Here is a 19911-nt window from a genome sequence, read left to right on the forward strand (position 1 = left end):
GTCATATAAATTGTTTCCTGAGACTGCTCACTTCACTTTGCATTAGTTCATGCACATCTTCCATTGTTTCTCTGGAACTACTCCATTTATCAATTCTTTTAGCACAATAGTATTCATTAGATTCTTATGCCATCCCTAATGGACACCTCCTTAATTTCTAGTTCTTTAGCACTACTATTAGCTGCAATAAATATTTTTGTACTTATGGGCAATAAATATTTTTGAACTTATGGGTCTGTTTACTCTTTCTGTAATTTCTTTGTCATATAGCCCTAGTAGTGGTATTACTAGATCCAAGGGTATAAAACATAGTTTCGAATTGTTTTACAGATTTTTCATCTCAGCATCCTCTCCAATATTTGAAAATTTTTTCTTTCTTTTTTTTAAAACAACTTTGCTAATCTGATGGACATAAAGTAGAATTTTAGAGTTATTTTAATGTTTTAATTTTTGAGAACAATTTATGAAATATAGGAATTAATTGTTCTTTAAAAATTGATAGAATTGTCCTGAGAGGACTAGGATTAAGAGTTCCCCTTCTCCTAATTTATTTATTTATTTTTCTGAGATTGGTTTATTTAATTATCCCTCTATTTAGTTGTCTGTCAATTTTGATAGGTTATATTTTTAGGTGGTATTCATCTGTTGTTTTTTTTTTTTTGGTTGGTATATACTTATATATAATAGATTCTGATTATCCTTTTTATTCCTTGTGATTTCATCTTGTTTATTTGTTTTTTCTTTTATTCCTTCTAAACTAAAAGTTTACTAATTTCTTTAGTCTTTTTTAAAAAAAAGAATCAGCTTTTAGTTTTTTCATTTCCATATTTTTTTTGTTTTTGGTTTACCTATTTCTCCTCTAATCTTGAATGACTTATTTTTTGTACTATCTTAGGTTTGTTTATATGTTGGCTTTCAAATTTTAAAATGCATATTCAATTTATTAATTCTCTCTTTTTTCTATTTTATTACTGTGTTTTTGGTAGGGATATAATTCTCCCCCACCATGAATAGCTTTAGCTGCATTCTAAAAATTTGAGAATGGTTTCATTATAATTGCTTTTCACCTAATTATTAATTATTTCTTTTATTATTATTTACCCATTCATTATTTAGGATTTCACTGTGAAGTCTCCATTTAGGTCTGTGTTTTAATTGGTGTTTCCTAATAGTTGACTTTTCTTATTGTTTTATACTCTGTGAAGGATTATTTCTGCCTGTTTATATTTGTTTGCAATATTTCTGTGTCCCAATTTATGACCAATTTTTTTAAAGTTCCATGTTAATATGAAAAAATATGTATATTCTTTTGAAGTTCTTTTTAGAAGATAGAATAAGGCTTTTAACTCTGGTTTTTCCAGCAGTTCACACAGTTTTATATTTTCCCTTTCTTTTATACTTGACATAGTCAAAACTAAGAGATGGATATTGACATTTTCTATCATTTTTATTGTCTTATTTATTCTTTTTAAGTTAATGTTTTCCTCATGAATTTAGATACTAACACATTCAGAGAGTATTAGTTTAATACTACTATTTGTTGTCCTTTCAGAATAATGTAGTTTCTTTCTTTATTTCAATTAATGTTTTGAATTTTTTCTTTGTCAATAATCATGATTGCTATTCTTCCTTTTTGTGTATTCTCTTGATACATGATAAATTTATTTTTTCAGTCCTCCCTCAGTTTTATTCTGTGTATGTCTTTGTTTTTTTTTTTTTAATATGTTCCTTAAAAGAAACAAACTATCACCTTTGTTTTCTTATTCAAGTTGTAAATTTTTTCGCTTTGTTTATTTAATTCATTAACATTTAAAGGGATGAATATGAATTTATATTTTTATTCATAAGTTGCTAGTTTTATTTTTTCAAGATATTATTTTCCTCCTTTTCTATTATGTATTATGTTTCTTTAATTACTTTAATCCTTTAAATGCTGACTTAGCTTTCTTTTTCTTTACTCAAATTCTCATCTCCTATTTGTAATCCTTTTCTTTTATAGTTTTGCTCATTAGATTCCTTTTTTTTCAAATTGTCCTCTCTGTTATTATTTTTTTTTCTGATAATTAAAGCCCTATGCCCTTTTCTCCTTCCTTTCAACTAGTCCTGTTTATTAGCTTTTGAAATTAATTTTTTTGGAATCTTCAAAGAGAATTGTTTTCCCTCACTTTTTAACTATCATTCTCTCTTTCTGTTTACTTTAGAACCTCATTCTCTTTTTCATTATTTCCCCTCCATAATTATCTAGTCTCTTTTCTTCGCATTTCTCATGGTATCAAAATGTCTAAGATACCCATTCTGGTTTTTTCCCTCTGTGCAGTATCTGTAACTGCTTTGCTGAGTTTTCTCCTTACGTCCTCCTTTTCTGTTATGTTTCACTCTTTAAAAAAGTTAATAACTCCAGGATATAGAAAAGAGCTTATCTATTGCAAAACTATTTCTCCATCATGAACCTATCACGTAACTCTCTTCTCCAGGCCTTTAGAAGCTCCAATATTTTCCCTCTCCTGATAAAAGCAGATAAGACATATGATTTCTTCTGGCATCAGACCTCACCTGGGACAAGGTCTCCATTTCTCATGACAGACTATTTCTTATTTTTTTTGTTAAGATAAGTCACAGAAACATCAATAAATGTCATCTTCTCCCACTCAAATTAAAGCTTTACTCTTGCACTCTCCCTGCTTAAGTATCTACCTTCACCTCTTTATCTGAAGATTCTCTTTTTCTTAAGAGACCATTGAAGTGACCTCCTCCTTATTGCTACCCTTTGAGGTGACCAAGACACATCACACTCTCTTTATTCTTCTCCCCTTAAGCCTCCTATTTTATAATCTAGTTCTATAAAACATTGAGGGGTGCAGTGCCATGAGACATGTCTTAGAGCCATGAGAATATCAGACTCTTTTCTCTATCTTCACATCTATATGCTTTTCACCTTCACCCCTGTTTCTTTGGGAATTTTATTTTAGAATGTCCCTTTATGGTCTTTCTGCTATCATTCTATTGTTATTACTATCCTTATCTTTTGCATTTTCACCCCTTTATATGGTGTTTTCTTTTTTTTAATTCTTTTTTATCATAGCTTTTTATTTACAAGTAATATGCATGGGTAATTTTACAGCACTGACAATTGCCAAACCTTTTGTTTCAATTTTTCCCTCCTTCCCCCCATCCCCTCCCCCAGATGGCAGGTTGACCAATACATGTTAAATATGTTAAAGTATAAATTAAATACAATATAAGTATACATGTCCTAACAGTTATTTTGCTGTACAAAAAGAATCGGACTTTGAAATAGTGTAGTATTAGCCTGTGAAAGAAATAAAAAATGAAGATGGACAAAGATATAGGGATTGGGAATTCTATGTAATGGTTCATAATCATCTCCCAGAGTTCTTTCACTGGGTGTAGCTGGTTCAATTCATTACTGCTCTATTGGAACTGATTTGGTTCATCTCATTGCTGGAGATGGCTACATTATATGGCTGCTTTCAAGAGGCAAAATAATCTTTTCAGGTTTGAGTTTCTTCATCAGAATGTTTCAATTTCTTCTCTATTATTGAATATTTGGATCTTTTAATTTATAATTAAGCTCATATTTATTAGTAACATTGGACTGTATCTTGAACTTCATTGCTCTTTGCAACTTTATTCCAGTCCCTTTGTTATTTTCTGATAAATACACAATAGTATGATGTTTGAATTTCTTTTCCTTTATATTTGAAGGTCTCTTTTCTTGATGTTTGCATAATTTTTTGTTTCCCAATGGAATTGCTAAATTAGTCATTATGTGTCTTTATGTTTGAAGCCTTGGATTTTTTTTCGGGGGGTGATCTTATGGATTTCCATGATAGACACTTTTTTTTCTATGTTCAGAAGCTCTGGGTAACTTTCTCCCCTGTTATTCTTGCCTTATGACATTTCTTATTTGATTTATTGTCTTCTTTTGGAAGACTTACAATCTTTAAATTATCTCTACATGTTCTTTGAAATCAATATGTTTTATTTATATGAAAACATTTTCTTTTACAATTACTGCTTTCTGCTTCTCTTCCAGTTTAATCTTCACTTTTACACATTTACATTTTCAAAAATTTGTCGTTTCATTTGTTTCTTAGGTAAGATTTGCACTTTCAGATTCAAGTTTTTCTATTCTGACAATTATTGCTGCTGTGCATTTCACAAATTCTGCTCTCACAATTTTCACTTCTCTTTTTGGAACAGTGTGCTATGGTTCCATCCTGTCCTTAAAAGACAGAGGGAGCTCTTCCTCATCTGCTGCTAAATTGCTTTTATTTATTCTGCAGTATTTATTCATTTACTAGATCTGGAGACTATATTTCTATTTCTCTTCCTGTGTGACTTAAGATACTTATGCTTAAGGTCTGTAGGTTTTCTTCCTCTAAAGATCTTCTCCTTTGTTTTTCCTTATTGTTTGCTTTCTGAATACTTTCCCTCTGATAGTGATTTTCTTGGATTTCAAAGTGTTGGAGCATCCTCTTATGCTGGGAAATCCACACCTCAACAGCCTTATGTTTCTGCCCTAAATTACTTTCGAGGGAAAGAACTGTTCTAAGCTGTGTGCTGAGCTCTTGTTCCCAGCTGCATCAAGTTCAGGCTTAGTGGAATATCACTCAGCTCCTCACAAATGATGCTCTGCCCCATCCTCTCTGTTCCACACTCTGGACCAGTGGCACTAGCATGCTGCTGCAACATGGGTTGAACAAAGCTTTACTGTTTGGAGTTTGGATCTCCATCTCACTAGGATTGGGTGGTGATGTATATATCAGAAGGTAGAATTAAGGTCTATTCCAAAACCAGAAACATACTAAGCCCTATTTCTACTGTTCTTCTACTCGTTTCTTTGTGACAAATCATTGCTACTAATAAACTTCAGCCTACTTATATCTCTTATGTATCTATGAAGACATAGCTTCTTGGGCCACAATTCTGATTCTTCATAGACCATGATGTTCTGCTGTACACAGTAATATGAAGTGTTTCTTGGTTCCTGGAGTATATTGGTGTTTTGTGTAAGGAAGCAATTTGAGATGATTGAAGGTACTACAAGGTTTCTCAAATCATGGGGTAGTGGAATGACCACTGTTGCTGTTATTTGAGAACCTCTGTTTGAATAAACCTAACCTTATCATTTTCTCCTTGTGTAACCCAGACAAATCACTTAACATTGCTTGTTGTCAGTCTCCTCATTTGTAAAATGAGGTGATTGGACTGAATAAAGTCTGAAGTCTAAATTTATGAACCTGTGACCTTTCTACTACAACACACCTAGCTTGGAGATATTACAGTTTTAGATCACGACCACCAATTTAAATTAAATATTGCAATAAAGTGAGTCTCATGAATGTTTGGTTTTCCTAATGCTTATAAAATTGTTTATATTATCCTATAATCTATAAGTGTATTAATAATATTATATCTAAAATGTATATACCTTTAATTTAAAAATAATTTTTTTCTTTTTTTTTTTTTTTGCTAAAAATGCTAACCATCATTTGAACCTTCAACAAGATGTAATCTTTTTTTTTTTTTTTTATGGTGGAGTATCTTGCCTTGATGTTGATGACTGCAGAATGATCAGGGTAGTGGTTACTGTGGTAGTGGTAAGCTTGGAGTGACTATTTTAATTTCTTAAAATAAGATAACAATGAGGTTTGCTGCATGTAACTGGATGCACTCCTTGTGGGCAGATGACAGCTTTTTTGTGTAATTTGCTAGTTTCTTCATAACCATTGTCTTGTTAGGAAGAACAGAGTTTGCCGACTTGTGTTTTAAATCCATTCATTAAAACTTAAAGTAATGCAATAGTTGAAGAGAAACATGTTTTATGTTTAGAAGAAATAAAGTTTTCTTTGTTTCACTAAAAAGAGAAAAAAGTATCCTTTTATTTTCAATAAGTATGCTCTTAATATTTGCATATATAATTTTCCTACATATTTTATTGAAATATTTAAGTGAGTTCTGTATCAGGAATGGTAATTTTTTTGCACATTGCTTTTTTGGGTAATAGTATTGCTTATCATTTATTCTGGTCATAGTGTACCTTCTTCCTTTTAGTTACATATATTGAACACAGACACTTTAATGCTTTGAAAATTATGATGCCTCCATCCACCACAAATTTGGCCTATTTGGTTTTTGGATTGACTTGTAGTGTTATTTTTACTTCTCCCTACTACATTAAGTTCTGGAGTACAATTATGACAATTATGACTAGCTGATGATAAAAAAATACATAAATGCTGGCAAATATATTGCATTTTAATCTATTTATTATATTCTGACACAATGACCCATGTATGGTTGGATTACTTGGAACATTATTTAAAATCAGTGATGTGATTGTTGCAATTTAAATCCAATTGTTGTTTTTGCAACATTTTTCAATAGTTGGGCTAAACAAACTTGAAAAACCAGTTTTCCAAAATAGTTTTAGTCACCTATATTTTCTTATTTGATTACTGAAGATATGGAAGTGATTGAGTGCAAAGATTTTGAGACCTATAAACAAGTATTGATTTAAATTTATAATCTCTTTCTGCATTACCTTTCCAAAAAAAAATCTTATACCATCTTTAGATACTTTAAATCCAGGCTGATTTTTTTTCCTCAGAAACAAATTTTTCAAGACATTCTTTTTCAGAATAAGCTTGTTTCATCCATAATAAAAGTTTATTGAACAAATTATTTATTTTTCAATTATTTTCTTCAATTTATTTGCTCTATCTTCACAAGCATTGGTCTCTTTTTAGTAATTTTAACATTCAACACTTAATAATTCAACTAAATTTTAAAAAAGTTATCAAGCTAACCAATCCCTCCAGTAAATTTTTCTTTACTGTCTACTTCATTTCTAATTTTTTTTTTTTTTTTACTGACTTAAGGTAGAAACTTTCATTGCATTGTTTCATGGTTTCATTGCTAAGGGAAATATATTTTTTATTTCAGTCTCTGATTCAAATCCATACACCTAACAGATATTCCATTTCTATCACTGTAACACCTCTATTCTTTGTAGTTGTTTGCAAGCCACAGATATCTGAAACAAATTTGTCATTTAAAAATTTGGCATTTTTATAATATTTTATAATGTAGATTCAGACATTCTCACATTTGATCTTACTTTAGAGTTAATATAATCACATTAATGCCATGACTCAGGTTTACTACAAAGAAATAGAATAATTAGAAAAAGCAAAATTTATTTTTTAAATGACCTAATTTTATACCTAAAAATAAACCTTGACTTATATGTTGAAAACATCATTGTAGCTTATTATATCCAATTACAGTGAGTCTTGTAATTATATTAACAGAAATGCTAATATAAGAAAAACCCTCTGTTTTTTTTTTCTGTTGACAGTGTTTACATTAAAAGCATTCTTACTTTTGTCCATTTTGTTAAGACTTTAAAAATAAAGGTATGATAACTGTTGATAATATGAATGAGGAAACATATCACATTCACATGTGATAATAGGTAAGTGTACACTGATCATATAGCAACATGTTCAAACCTTTCACTAGTTTGCATATATTACAGTTGAATTTTGACTTTTATGAAATAGAAACTGATATTATTTAAAAATTCATACTAAATCACATTTCATATTATTGAAATCTACATTAAATTTGACTTGGCTTTAATAACATCTACCTCACATGATTATTGTAAGGATTATATCAAATTAGATGATATATATATAAAGGTACATACTGGATACACATACACACATATAATATATGTATACATATAGCATACATACATATACAGTTATATACGTGTCGATGACTGTGAGTATAAAAAGAATTTTAAAGCAAGTTTCTGATAAGCCCTCATTTCTCAGACATAGAGGAAAACTACATGAATATGAGCTATTGATATTAGTATTTTGATTATATTAAATTAACCTTTTATCTATCTTTGAATTTTTAAACTTGCTTTCTTTCATTTTCCCTTTTTTGAGAATATGCTCTTTTGAAGAATAGCTTTTGATCTTAATTCTCTTCTCTTCTCTTTGATTTCTTCTTTAAGAACTCTAATTTCTCTAATTTATTTAATACTGAATTCTTTGCTTTTCTGATTTTGGTGACTCTTTTAGATACTCCATTGCATAGTTTATCATAGCATCACTTATCTTATTTTTGCCTCAATTTGCTTTTGAGCTTGGCATCAAAACTCATTTTATATTGCTGAGAAGTGCTTATACCTTTTTAGTTGTTAATTCCTTTCTTCTCAGTCAGCTTTTGTCCATCTTTATCACTTTGCTAATTTCTACCTCTTGGTAGAAATTATGTAACATCCTACATACAATATATACTCAACAATTTTGAATAATACAACATAAATTATATGGAAAAATTTATTCATTTATGACTCTCAATCTCCTTTTTCCTTTATTTGTTCCCTTGAAGAATGAAGTGTTTTGGCCTTCTGGCTAACTTTTGTAAAGTTGCTTATTGTCACTCCTTATGGTTTTAATTACTTATCTGAAACTAATTAATGTAATTGTTTTTCATTAACATCATTCTTCTCTCAATATCTATTTCCAGGTAAGTTGGCCTACTTAAATTATTTCTACTTTCTCCTTATTCTAATAGTCCTATTTGCTTTGCCTAGAAAAACAAATGCTTTTTACAATTATCCCTGGTTCTCCTGCTGACCTTTTACCTTGGAATGTCTTGCCCAAAACAACTTTTCTCACAGAAAAACATGGGGGAAGATGGCTTACTATATTAGTACTTTCTATTAACATTTTTTCTATTAAATATTTTTTTGATTTGATCCTGTTCATATTTTAAGAAACGTATCCTTGATATGTGAGTAATGTCTCAATTACACATGGGGAAAAAATTAAGAGAATATGGCTCAGAGCATTATTTATTTAATTAGATATAATTAATAGATATAAACCTGAAACTAATGTATAAGATCCTAAGAATAGCTAGGGAGTGTTATATAGTCAGGGTCTTGGTTGGATCTTAATATATATATCTTTTTTTTTTCACTTAAAGATTGAGAATTTTATTTTTCTTTTCTTTTTAGCAAGGTTATTTATTGAGAACATCTTGTCAGGTAAAGTGTGAATTTACCAATAAATAGAACTTCAGCTTCCTCAGCAAAACTAGGTCCCTGAATGAGAGGAACAGGTCTTTTTTATTGTTTTGAAGAGAACAGAAAATAAGAAGAGTAGCATAGATAGAAGAAAATATGATTAGACAGAAAATGGGAACGAGTGCTAGCAACAACTCCTCTTTCCCTCTTGTGACTAAGAGTTGTTCTTTGTTTGAATCCAGTTGCACCTACAAGAACAGAGACAGGAAATCAGATTTCTTTGGAAAACAAACCCAATATCCCTGAAATACAGCTTCATTGGTGGAACAATAATAGACTGGATTCTCTGTCCACCTGCATTTTAAAAGGGTAACAGATTCCCTTGATGCAAGAATAGAACAGTAATTAACAGAAGAACTGGATCTTTAATTTTAACGTATTACCTACCAATCAATTAAATTTCTGAATTAAATTCAGAGACAAAGAATCATGACTTTGATAGTTATAAGATAAAATCAATTAATTGTAAATAGGATCAGTTTTAAAAAGACATAAAATCAATCTGATTATTTCAACTTCTGTAGTACTTTCACTCTATCCTAGAAAATAAATTATCATTCCTAAGCTGATCCTTTTAGAATTTCTTCGCACTTGTATTTCTTTTACTTTGTTATGATGTTATAATATGAGTGAAAAAGTATTGATCTAGAAAAGACAAATGTCCTTCTTTGCTTCTTTCCTAACCCCTCATTGTCATTGCTGATGTATTTATGTGACTTAGCTGTAACTCAAAAATGAGAGGACCTGACTATCAAACATCAGGGTTGAATCCATTTATGAGATGAAATAATTTTAACATTAAAAAACATTGTTATCTTTCTTTAACTTAATGCTTTTTAATGTTAAAATTAAAATGTTAATGTTAAATAAATTCATCTTTAATTAAAACCTCTTGATCCCACTTATTTAATTTAAATTAAAGGCCTTTAATTTTTTGGTGGGGAGGATCTATATTTTATTTATCTGAAACTTTGAGATCACCTGAGGATGGGAAAGGTTTCTGATCAACCACTGCCTGCCTACTTGATACTTTTATAAGTCCTGTGGAAAGATTTTGTTTAATATTTTTTTTGTTTAATAATTTGTTTAATAATTTTTGCTGAAAATATCCCTAAATTATGGGAAAGAGGACATGGAAAAGGTAGCATTGATTGGATCCTGGAAACAGCTTGTTGTGGACCTCTGATTTATCTGATTAATTTATGAAAGAAAATGTATTTAAACAATCAAAATTTGTCCATCAAGAAATATTTTAAGTAGTATTAGAAAGTTAAAGGTATTCATGATAGAGGTTAATTTGTCACACACTATATTAATTTAATCACAGATAATATATGTATATATATTTTTATCCCTTAGGTGGCAGCATATGACTTCAGTCTTCCAATTACTGTTAATTTCACTGAGGCAACAACACTGTCCTACATTTGTTCTGCATCCCATTCTTTTGAAACTCAACTCTCAGCTTCTTTAATCCCGTTAACAGCTCCTTTGATACCACCGTGTAATGTCAAAGCAATTGGTAGGTAAAATGAATGATTGGAACAAAGATTTTGGATAAAAACAAAATTTCAAATGTATAGAAACTTTTGGGAGGCAATAAATTTATATTTCAGACTTTGGAAGGAACAGAAGCTAGGTTATGAGTTTTTAAAAAAATATACTACAGTTATATATTATGATTCTTAGCAATGTCTTCATATTATTAGTGCAGACAGAATAGAGGGTGCTCAGGTAATTACATCAGATAAAGTGTACTTAATTGCATCAATTTTTTTTTTTTTACCTTAACTGCAATTGCTTCTGTTTTAGTGTTTTAAAATGAACAGTAAAGAGATATTGGTTTTATATATATTGAAAAGGTTCTGTTATGCATTAAAATCAGTCAATACAAATTTATCTGCTATGTATAAAGCATTGTGCTAACCACTGGGGATACAAAGAAAGGTAAAACACAATGCCTGCTCTCAAGCATCTCACAGCTTTATAGGGCAAACGACAAACTATGTACAGGATGGAAATAACTAAGAGGAAGATACTAGAGTTAAGGGTGATTGGGAAAGATTTCTTTTTGAAGGTGAGATTTTAGTTGGGACTTGGAAGGAAACTAGGGATTTGGGCATAGATCACATCTTTTGACCATTTATCAACTGGGGCATTGCTCTTTTTTTTTTTTTTTTTTTAATAAATTTCACTCATTTTCTTCTATGTCTGAGAAATGAGGGCTTATCAGAATCTTGCTTTAAAATTCTTTTTGTAATTACTATTGCTAACTGTGTTTCCCCTCATTTATTCTATTTTCTTTCTTCTTTCATCCTGTTGTTCCTCAAAAGAACAACTTTTGCTTTTTGCTTTTGACCACACCCTGCCCTCTTGTTTATAATTCTCCCCCTTCTCTTATCTCATTCCCTGCCTATTTTCCTTAAGGGTAAGATAGATTTCTACATCCATATTGAATGTGTATGTTATTTCCTCTTTGAGTCAATTCTGATGAAAGTAATGTTTATTCATTCTCTTTTCCTCCCCATCTTCATCTCTCCTATAATAGTTTTTTCTTGACTCTTTTTTTTTTTTTTTTTTTTTTTTGGCAGATAATTTATACTATTCCACTTTTCCACTTCCTTTTTCCCCCCAGGACATTCCTCTCTCAACCCTTATTTTCATAATTTTTATTTTAGATGTTATTCCTTCATATTCAACTAATTATCTATATAAACTCCTTTAAACTGCCATAATAATGAAAAAGTTCTAATGAGTTACTGGTATTATTTTCCCATGTAGGAATGTAAACAGATAAATCTTAATAAGAACCTTATGATATCCATTTCCTGATTGCCTCCTTATGTTTCTCTTAAGTTCTGTTTCTGGTCTTTTCATGACTTGAAAGTTCTCTTTCATGCTTGAAAGTTCTCCATTTCACTAAATGTCCACCTTTTCTCCTGCAGGTTTATATTCAGTTTTGCTGGGTAGGTGATTCTTGGTTGTAATCCCATCTCCATTGCTCTCCTGAATATCATATTGCAAGCCCTCCAGTCCTTTTATGCTGATAAATCTTGTGTTGTCCTGAATTATTTCTTTCTGGATATTTTCTCCTTGACCTGAAAATTTCACAGTGTGGCTACAATATTCCTGGGAGTTTTCATTTTGGTATCTCTTTCAGGAGGTGATTGCTGGGATCTTTCAATTTCTATTTTATCCTTTGGTTCTAGAATATCAGGACAGTTTTCCTTGATAATTTCTTGAAAAGTGATATTCAGGCTCTTTTTATTGTGATTTCCAGGTAGACCAATTATTTTAAAATTATCACTCCTGTATCCCAGGTCAGTTGTTTTTCCAATGAGATATTTCACATTTCTTCCTATTTTTTTGCTTTTGCTTTATTTTATTTTGACTTATCATAAAGTCTTCCATTTGCTCAATTCTAATTTTTAACGAATTATTCTCCTCAGTGAATTTTTGTACTTCCTTTCCCATTTGTCTAACTTGGCTTTTTAAGGCATTCTTCTCCTCATTAGCTTTTTGTAGTTCTTTTTGCGCCACTCAGAACTCTTTTCCTAATTTTTCCTTTCCCTTTTATTTGATTTTCAAAATTGCTTTTGAAGTCTTCTATAAACAATTCTTACTTTCCTTTCAAGCTTTGGATATAGGAGTTTTGATTTTGTTGTTATTCTTCTGAATATGTGTTTTGATCTTCCTTGTCATCAGAATAACTTTCTATTTTCTAATTTTGTTGTTGTTGTTGTCAGCATAATTTCCTAGTCTATTACTTGGCTTTTAACTCTTTGTTAAAGAAGGGTTTTGTCTCCAGGGCAGAAGGTGCACTGTCCCAAGCTTCAGGGGTTTTATGTGGATGTTTTCAGAGATTCTTTTTAAGGACCTAATCACAAGCCCTCTTTTCTGTCCTGGAACTGTTAGGGGTGACCCTGCCCCACTGTAGCTGTAAAATCTAATGTGCTAATACAAGAGTCCTATTCTGCTAATGACAGGGCCAGGGTTAGGGACAGGTTGCTCTGGGATTATGTGCTGGACTCCCACCCTCATTCCCCAGATCTTTCCTACTGAGCTTCCAAATCCTCTCTGATGTCTCTGGGCTGGGAGGTCTAGAAACTGCCAGAACTGTTGCTGATCCAGAAGTTTGTTCCTAGACATGTTCCTAATTTATTAGCTGCATATGGTCTGAACCAGGACTGCACCTGGACTCCACCATCATGACATAGATCTTTTCTTTTGACCTCTAAGTTGCTTTTGGCTGGAAATGTTCTACTTCTTTTTTTTTGGGGGGGGGAGGGTGTTCTGATGCTCTAAAATTTGGCTAGAGTCACTAAAAGAATTTGAAGCAGTTTGGGTGAGATGTTGGACGAACTCCTTTCTTTACTCTTTAATCTTAATTCTGCTTCTAGCTATTTCTTCTTCTATGTCTTTTGTATCAGACCACTTTTCTTTACTCATGCAGCTCCATTTTATTTCAAGCCTCTATCTCTTCTTATTTGGACCATTTCAAAAGCATCCTAACTGGTGTCCCTGCCTCAAGTCTCTTTTTTTTCTGCAATCTATCCTCCATGAGGCTGCTGAAGAGATTTTCTGATTGTCACTTCCCTACTTAATAAACTCCAGTGATTTCCTATTACCTTTAAGATCAAATACAGACAAATCTGTTTAGAATATAAAACCCTTTACTGCCAGAGTCTAACCTCTTTCCCCAAGTCATCATATGTTATTACCCTTTTTATATTTTCTGCCTAGCTAGCCTCTTTGCTATTTATTCACCACACATCATGCTCCAACTTTGTTTTTACATGGATGTTCTTTATTTGCTTGGAATGCCTGCCATCATCACCTCTGCAAATTCAAATTTCTATTTTTCCTCAAAGCCAAACTCAAGTGTTTCCTCATACATGTGGCCTTTCTTGTGTCACCATTTGTGAATGCCTTTCCCTGTCCCTAAAATACTGACAAACTATAAGCTCACTGAGGTCAGCAGTGGTTCCATTTCTACCTTTGTATCCCTAGCTACAGGAGAATAGGTTAGTACTAAGTCAGGCACCTAGTACAGTGCCTGACACAGGGCAGCCACGTAATACAATCATGTTGATAAATTGATCACTGTTATAGTGATTATTAGTAGTGAGAAGGAAGCCTAGAGAAACCTTAGGGACTATATAGAAGTAAAATATTCTGGCTATATATTAAATATGTTTGTAAATTATATAAATATGTTATATAAATAGGGTATATATTAAATAAGCTTGAATTGCATTTTTCAAATTGAATGATACTTTGAAAACAATTATGAATTATAATGATGTTTTCCTTTTTTTAGTACTGCAACCACCATTGCAGTTATCCAAAACAGAATTTTCCTTTGATGTTCCTTTAAATACTGAACCATTGGATTTTAGTGATGAAAACCAAAATCAGGTAGATATACAAAATTAACTCATTTTTAACAGTGTTTATGACTTTCAATTTATTATGTGAGTTTTTAAATAGTCAATTATAAAAGTAATCTCCTTTGAGGAATTTTAATAAGTTTATAATATACATATTAAATGGAGAAATATTGTGATGACTACATTAGCACCCTGGATACCTTAGAATCAGCCAGAGTCAGGATAAGCAAAAGTCCTTAGTCTTTATTCTTGGTCTTTAGGGGTAGGATTGAATTGGATGGAAGCAGAATCTCTGCAACCTTCCTCCTTTGTCTCCCTCCCAGAGAGTGACCCTGGCTAGTCTTAATTCACCCCCTAGTCCCTCTTACAATTCTCTGTATACACCACTTATCAAGCCAGAACAGGATAGTGGGAAGGGCCCTTCCCCAATCACATGCCCATAGAGTATTGTCCAATCGGTAATTAGCCCTAAGTGCTTGAATCAACCTCAGTGCAACAACTCAAGAGTGTCAGCCCTCTACAAAATATATTAGTGCTACTCTTTATATCTGTTTTAATATGTAAAGAAAAAAGTGAACAGAAAAGTATTTTAAACATTGTACACAGTAACAAGATTATTTGATGATCAACTCTGATGGACTTGGCTCTTTTCAACAATGAGATGATTCAGGTCAATTCTTATAGACTTATGATAGAGAGAGTCATCTGCATCCAGAAAGAGGATTATGAGCACTGAATGTGAATCACAACATGGTGTTTTTACCTTTTTCATTGTTTGCTTAATAACTTTTTTCTTTCCCATTTTTTATTTATGATTTGATTTTTCTTGTACAGCATAATAAATGTGGAAATATGTTTAGAAGAATTGAACATTTTTAATCTTTATTGGATTGCTTGCTTGGGGTGAAGGGGAGGGGAAAGGAAGGGAGAAAAATTTGGAACACAAGGTTTTGCAAGGGTCAATTTTGAAAACTATCTTTGCATATATTTTGAAAATAAAAGGCTATTATTAAAATATTCTAAGTACTTAATGAGATATTGGCAATACCATGAAAATTGGCAGATCAGAGATTTGGAGCCAGAGGAGATCCCAGAGACCATTAGTTAATGCACTCAGTTTATATTTGAGGAACCTCAAGTCTAGGGAACCTAAATGATTTGCTTGAGGTTGCATGGGCATTAAACATCAGAGACATGATTTGGACCCAAATATTCTCAGTTCAGAGTCAATGTTTTTCCCATGGTATCATTCTAGTATATAATTACATTTACTGACTAGATTTTGTTGGTTTATTTGTTTTTTGATAAGCATGGGAAAGGGCTGCTTTAAAGCTAGAAAGGTTTGGATTCATATCCAATCTCTTGACATATACCAGCTATATGAGAGAAGTAATTCATTTTGTAGCCCTACTCTATTCAAATCACTATTAATCAATTTTGTAGAATTATATCAAGCTTCTGTATATAAAACCCCAGAGCTGTGAGCTGTAGAGTCTAAGTTTACTTGCTTAGCTATAGGTAGTTAACTAAAAACTCTACACTCTTGTTTGCCTTATGATGCTGACCAAGCTCAGATTCACAGAGGCAGCAACTAAATGGTCCTTCAAAATGTTTCTGAATACACAAAAAGTATATTCAATCACTTGTCCAGTGGGAATAGATGACTGTCTTATGACCTCTTAAATCACTGACTATGACAGCATTTATCATTTCCTCCTGTCCAAATTAAGAAGAAGCCTGTTCATCTCATATGGAGATATTTCTATTTCTTGCTCTACACAAATTGTAACCCCAGTGACATATTGCTTATTTTAGCTTATGCATCACATGTCAATCAATGGAATTATTCTGTATTTAGAATAGTTCTGGAATGACTGGACATCTAGTTCTATAGGATCCTGGAAAGAGGAAACGTTTCAGATCATGAGGCAGTTTTGAGGTCTACTTCATTGGAGGGGACCATGGACCTTTTTGTAAAGTGCCATTGACTCAGACCAATGCCTCTGTCTCTCTTATTGTAGGTAGGATAGTTTCATGTCTGATGCTGGATAAGTCACTGTACTTTTCAAGAGTTATAGGCAGTTCTAATAATCTAAATTGCAGAGAAGATCCTGGCATGTACTGTTAGGGGAAATCCCTCACTGGAAGCTCCCTGAACTCATGAAATCACAAGTTTAATTCTTAGTCTGTTTTTGTAAATGTCATAGGCATATATTAAAATTATTGTGGACAGCTAGGTGCTCAATGCAAGATTCATCTTCCTGAGTTCAATTCTGGCCTCAGACACTTATTGTTGTGTTATTCTGGGCAAGTCACCTAACCTTGTTTGCCTCAGTTTCCTTATCTGTAAAATGAGCTGGAGAAGGAAATGGCAAGCCACTTTAATATCATTTGCCAAGAAAATCCCAAATCAAATTATAATGAGGAATTGGACAAGACTAAAAAACCACTCAACAAGAACAACAAAAAACATTATTATATACTAGACAATTGTTAATTCAGATTTTAAAAATATCATAAGCATAAAGTGGGTAGTGAGGTTAATATTTTAGGAGAAGTTTTGGGTCAAATTTGGCAATTGTGACACCTTTATTCTCTCATCTTGATTTAACTCCTCAGGACATAAATCTTGAATAAACACTTTAGTTTTTGATGAACTTGGACCCTGCATCAAATATTGGGATAGTGGATTGGCTGACTTTGGAAAAATGTTTGATGACTTCTACGTATTTTTTAAAAAATTTATTAAAAACATGGTTTGTGATGAGCACTGTTCAAGAGATTAAAACAATTGTGAGATTACACATCCTTTTAAATATCAAAGAAAAAGGGTATTTTGGGGTAACATTTGCAATGTTTTTTCTTTCTTTCTTTCTTAAAACCCAGACAATAAGTAAATCTATATACTTCAGGAAAGAATAATATATGGGAGAGAAGAACTGAGATAATTTAATATAGAGCAAAATATGTTAAATGTTTTAAATTATACAGAACTTTGAAATTGAGAAGTCATCTCTATATCTGAACTTTATCAAATGTATACTCTATTGCTGAATTCAGTATTTGAAAAATACACCTTCACTCTACTTCCAAGTTTAAATTGGTACCATTGGAAGAAAGTCTTGTTTTTAGTTATATTGATGGATTAGGTCCCAGAGTAACTAGATCACAAAGATGGAAAATATCTCTTCTTTCCATTTGTGATATCTATTCAAATTGTGTTTGTCCAAATGTGTAACCAGTCATTTCAGGTCTTTTTGCAAAGGTAAATTAACATATAATAATTGTAGGAATAAGAACTATAACTCTTTCAATTTAGACTTTCCTCAAGCATGAGTGAGGAGTCTAATTCTGGCATCACTTTAACCATAATATTTTCTTCACAGAAAGAGTCAGATGAATAAGAGTTCTAAAGGATTTAGACTTTCTTCCAATGATTTCTTGGAGGATTATTTCCAAATTGCTAAATGGCTATATCAATTTACAGTCCCTCCAATAATTTATAATTTGTTTTCCCTCATAACCACTTTAATACTTGTCATTTTCCTTTTTAAAAATCAGTTTTGCAATACTAATGGATATAAACCAGAACTTCAGAGAAACTTTAATTTACCTCTCTTTATTGATAATTTAAATAGTTTTTTCATTTGGTTGTTGATAGTTTGGATGTCTTCCTTTGAAAACTATTTGTTCATATACTTTGACTATTTTTCATTTGGAGAAATCATTCATACATTTGTATCAGGTTCTTATAAATCATGGAGATGAGACTCTATGAGAGAAACTTGCTTCAAAGAGTTTTCCCATTTAATTTGCTTCCCTTTTGATTTTAGCTGAATTTCTTTTGTTTAAATATTTAACTTTATATCATCAAAAGTGTCCAGTTTATGTTTTGAGATCATCTCTATCCATTGTTTGGCTGTAAACTGTTTTCCTTTAGATTGCTCTGAAAGGCAATTTCTTCCTTATTCCTCAAATTTGTTTATGATATTATTTTATGTCTGAATTATGGTTTCATTTAGAGCTTCACTGGCAGGGTACTGATACTTTTTTTCAGCAATGAGCAATTTGGGATCTTTGAGAACATAGTTAAGTTTCCTAAATTCAGTCAACCCTATCTCTTTTTTCTTCTCAATTTTGAGCTCAACTCAGTTTGATGCCTATCCAAAATTTACATATTTTTGGACTAACTTGAGCGACTATTCAGCTACATAATGCAATCTGTAATACTCATTTTTCATCTGCTTTTCTAGTGCAGGTGGTTAGACCAATATATTTCCTGATGCTATGGAGAGCTCTGGGGAAATTTTGTAGAGTTTCAGGATTTGTTACAATTAATATGGCCTCATCTATAAAAAAAAAGAGCTTTTGAAAAACCTTATTATCATTAACAAACTTTCTTTTGTTTGAATTCTGTGTAGAACATCTTCCCTGATAACGAAAACATATTAGCTGAGCAGCTGCCTCCCTGCTTGATACCTTACTTAATGTCAATACTTACCAGATTATTGAAGTTAGTTATCTTCATAGTTGCATCTGTTACAGAGTTTTGTATAATTTTAATCTTTGCTTGGTATATATTTTTCCTGAGGAGAGTTTTTAAACAGTATTTTGTTCTATGCAGTCGAATACTGTGTGTGTGTGTGTGTGTGTGTGTGTGTGTGTGTATGTGTATGTGTATTCATTAAAGCCAGATGACTATTTTATTCCCCAGACTTTTAATTATGTTTATGTGATCATAAAGATTTGGTCAAATTTTGAAAATAATCTTGGAAAGCTTGTTAATTGTCTTATAGTTTCACTAAAATACTCTTGATGAATGCATAGGTATCTTTGTATATATTTCATATAGATGAGACTTATTTTATTGAATGTTTCTCAATAAAGTTTTAATCTGATGCTGATATCTGATATACACTTGGAAGTTTTGTAGGGCCCATTAGTGACAGCGCTCTAGCTTAAAGGACCAACCCCATTTACATAAAACAGATACTTTTCTTACTACATAAATATAATTTAGATAGAAAATTGACCAAGAGCCCAAATTTCTTAAAATTTTCCCTATTTACAGAGGTACAGACTCACAGTAAGCAAAGGACAGTAAACAGGAGAGAGCAGGTTGCAGAGGAATGTCTAGTTTGGCTATAATTAAAATATTAGAGTACTCTCTCTGCCTAAGAGAAGAATAGCTTGATTTGCCTCGATGATAACTTCATCCTTCAAAAGATGTAAGGAACCTCTGAAATGAAGACTATGTATTTCACAGGAATGAATTTTGTAAGCTTTATAAAGCTCTACATAATTTATAACTTTTATTTTGATAATTGTAAACTTAGAAATTATAAATCTCTAGAAAGAATAATTTGTCAATCCTTTCTCTTATTC

At 31.6% G+C, this 19911-nt stretch overlaps 1 protein-coding gene across 1 annotated transcript in view; it reads left to right on the forward strand.

Moving 5' to 3' along the window:
• CFAP47 (cilia and flagella associated protein 47) overlaps positions 1 to 19911 on the forward strand; it is a 141997-nt gene that overhangs the window by 112491 nt on the left and 9595 nt on the right. The window contains exons 23-24 of the mRNA XM_051990592.1: positions 10496 to 10658; positions 14457 to 14554. Coding sequence (XP_051846552.1) covers positions 10496 to 10658; positions 14457 to 14554 — 261 coding nt within the window. The remainder of the gene's footprint in view (positions 1 to 10495; positions 10659 to 14456; positions 14555 to 19911) is intronic.

This window comes from Antechinus flavipes, chromosome 3 (genome assembly GCF_016432865.1).
Source record: "Antechinus flavipes isolate AdamAnt ecotype Samford, QLD, Australia chromosome 3, AdamAnt_v2, whole genome shotgun sequence".
In the NCBI taxonomy this organism is placed as follows: Eukaryota; Metazoa; Chordata; class Mammalia; order Dasyuromorphia; family Dasyuridae; genus Antechinus; species Antechinus flavipes.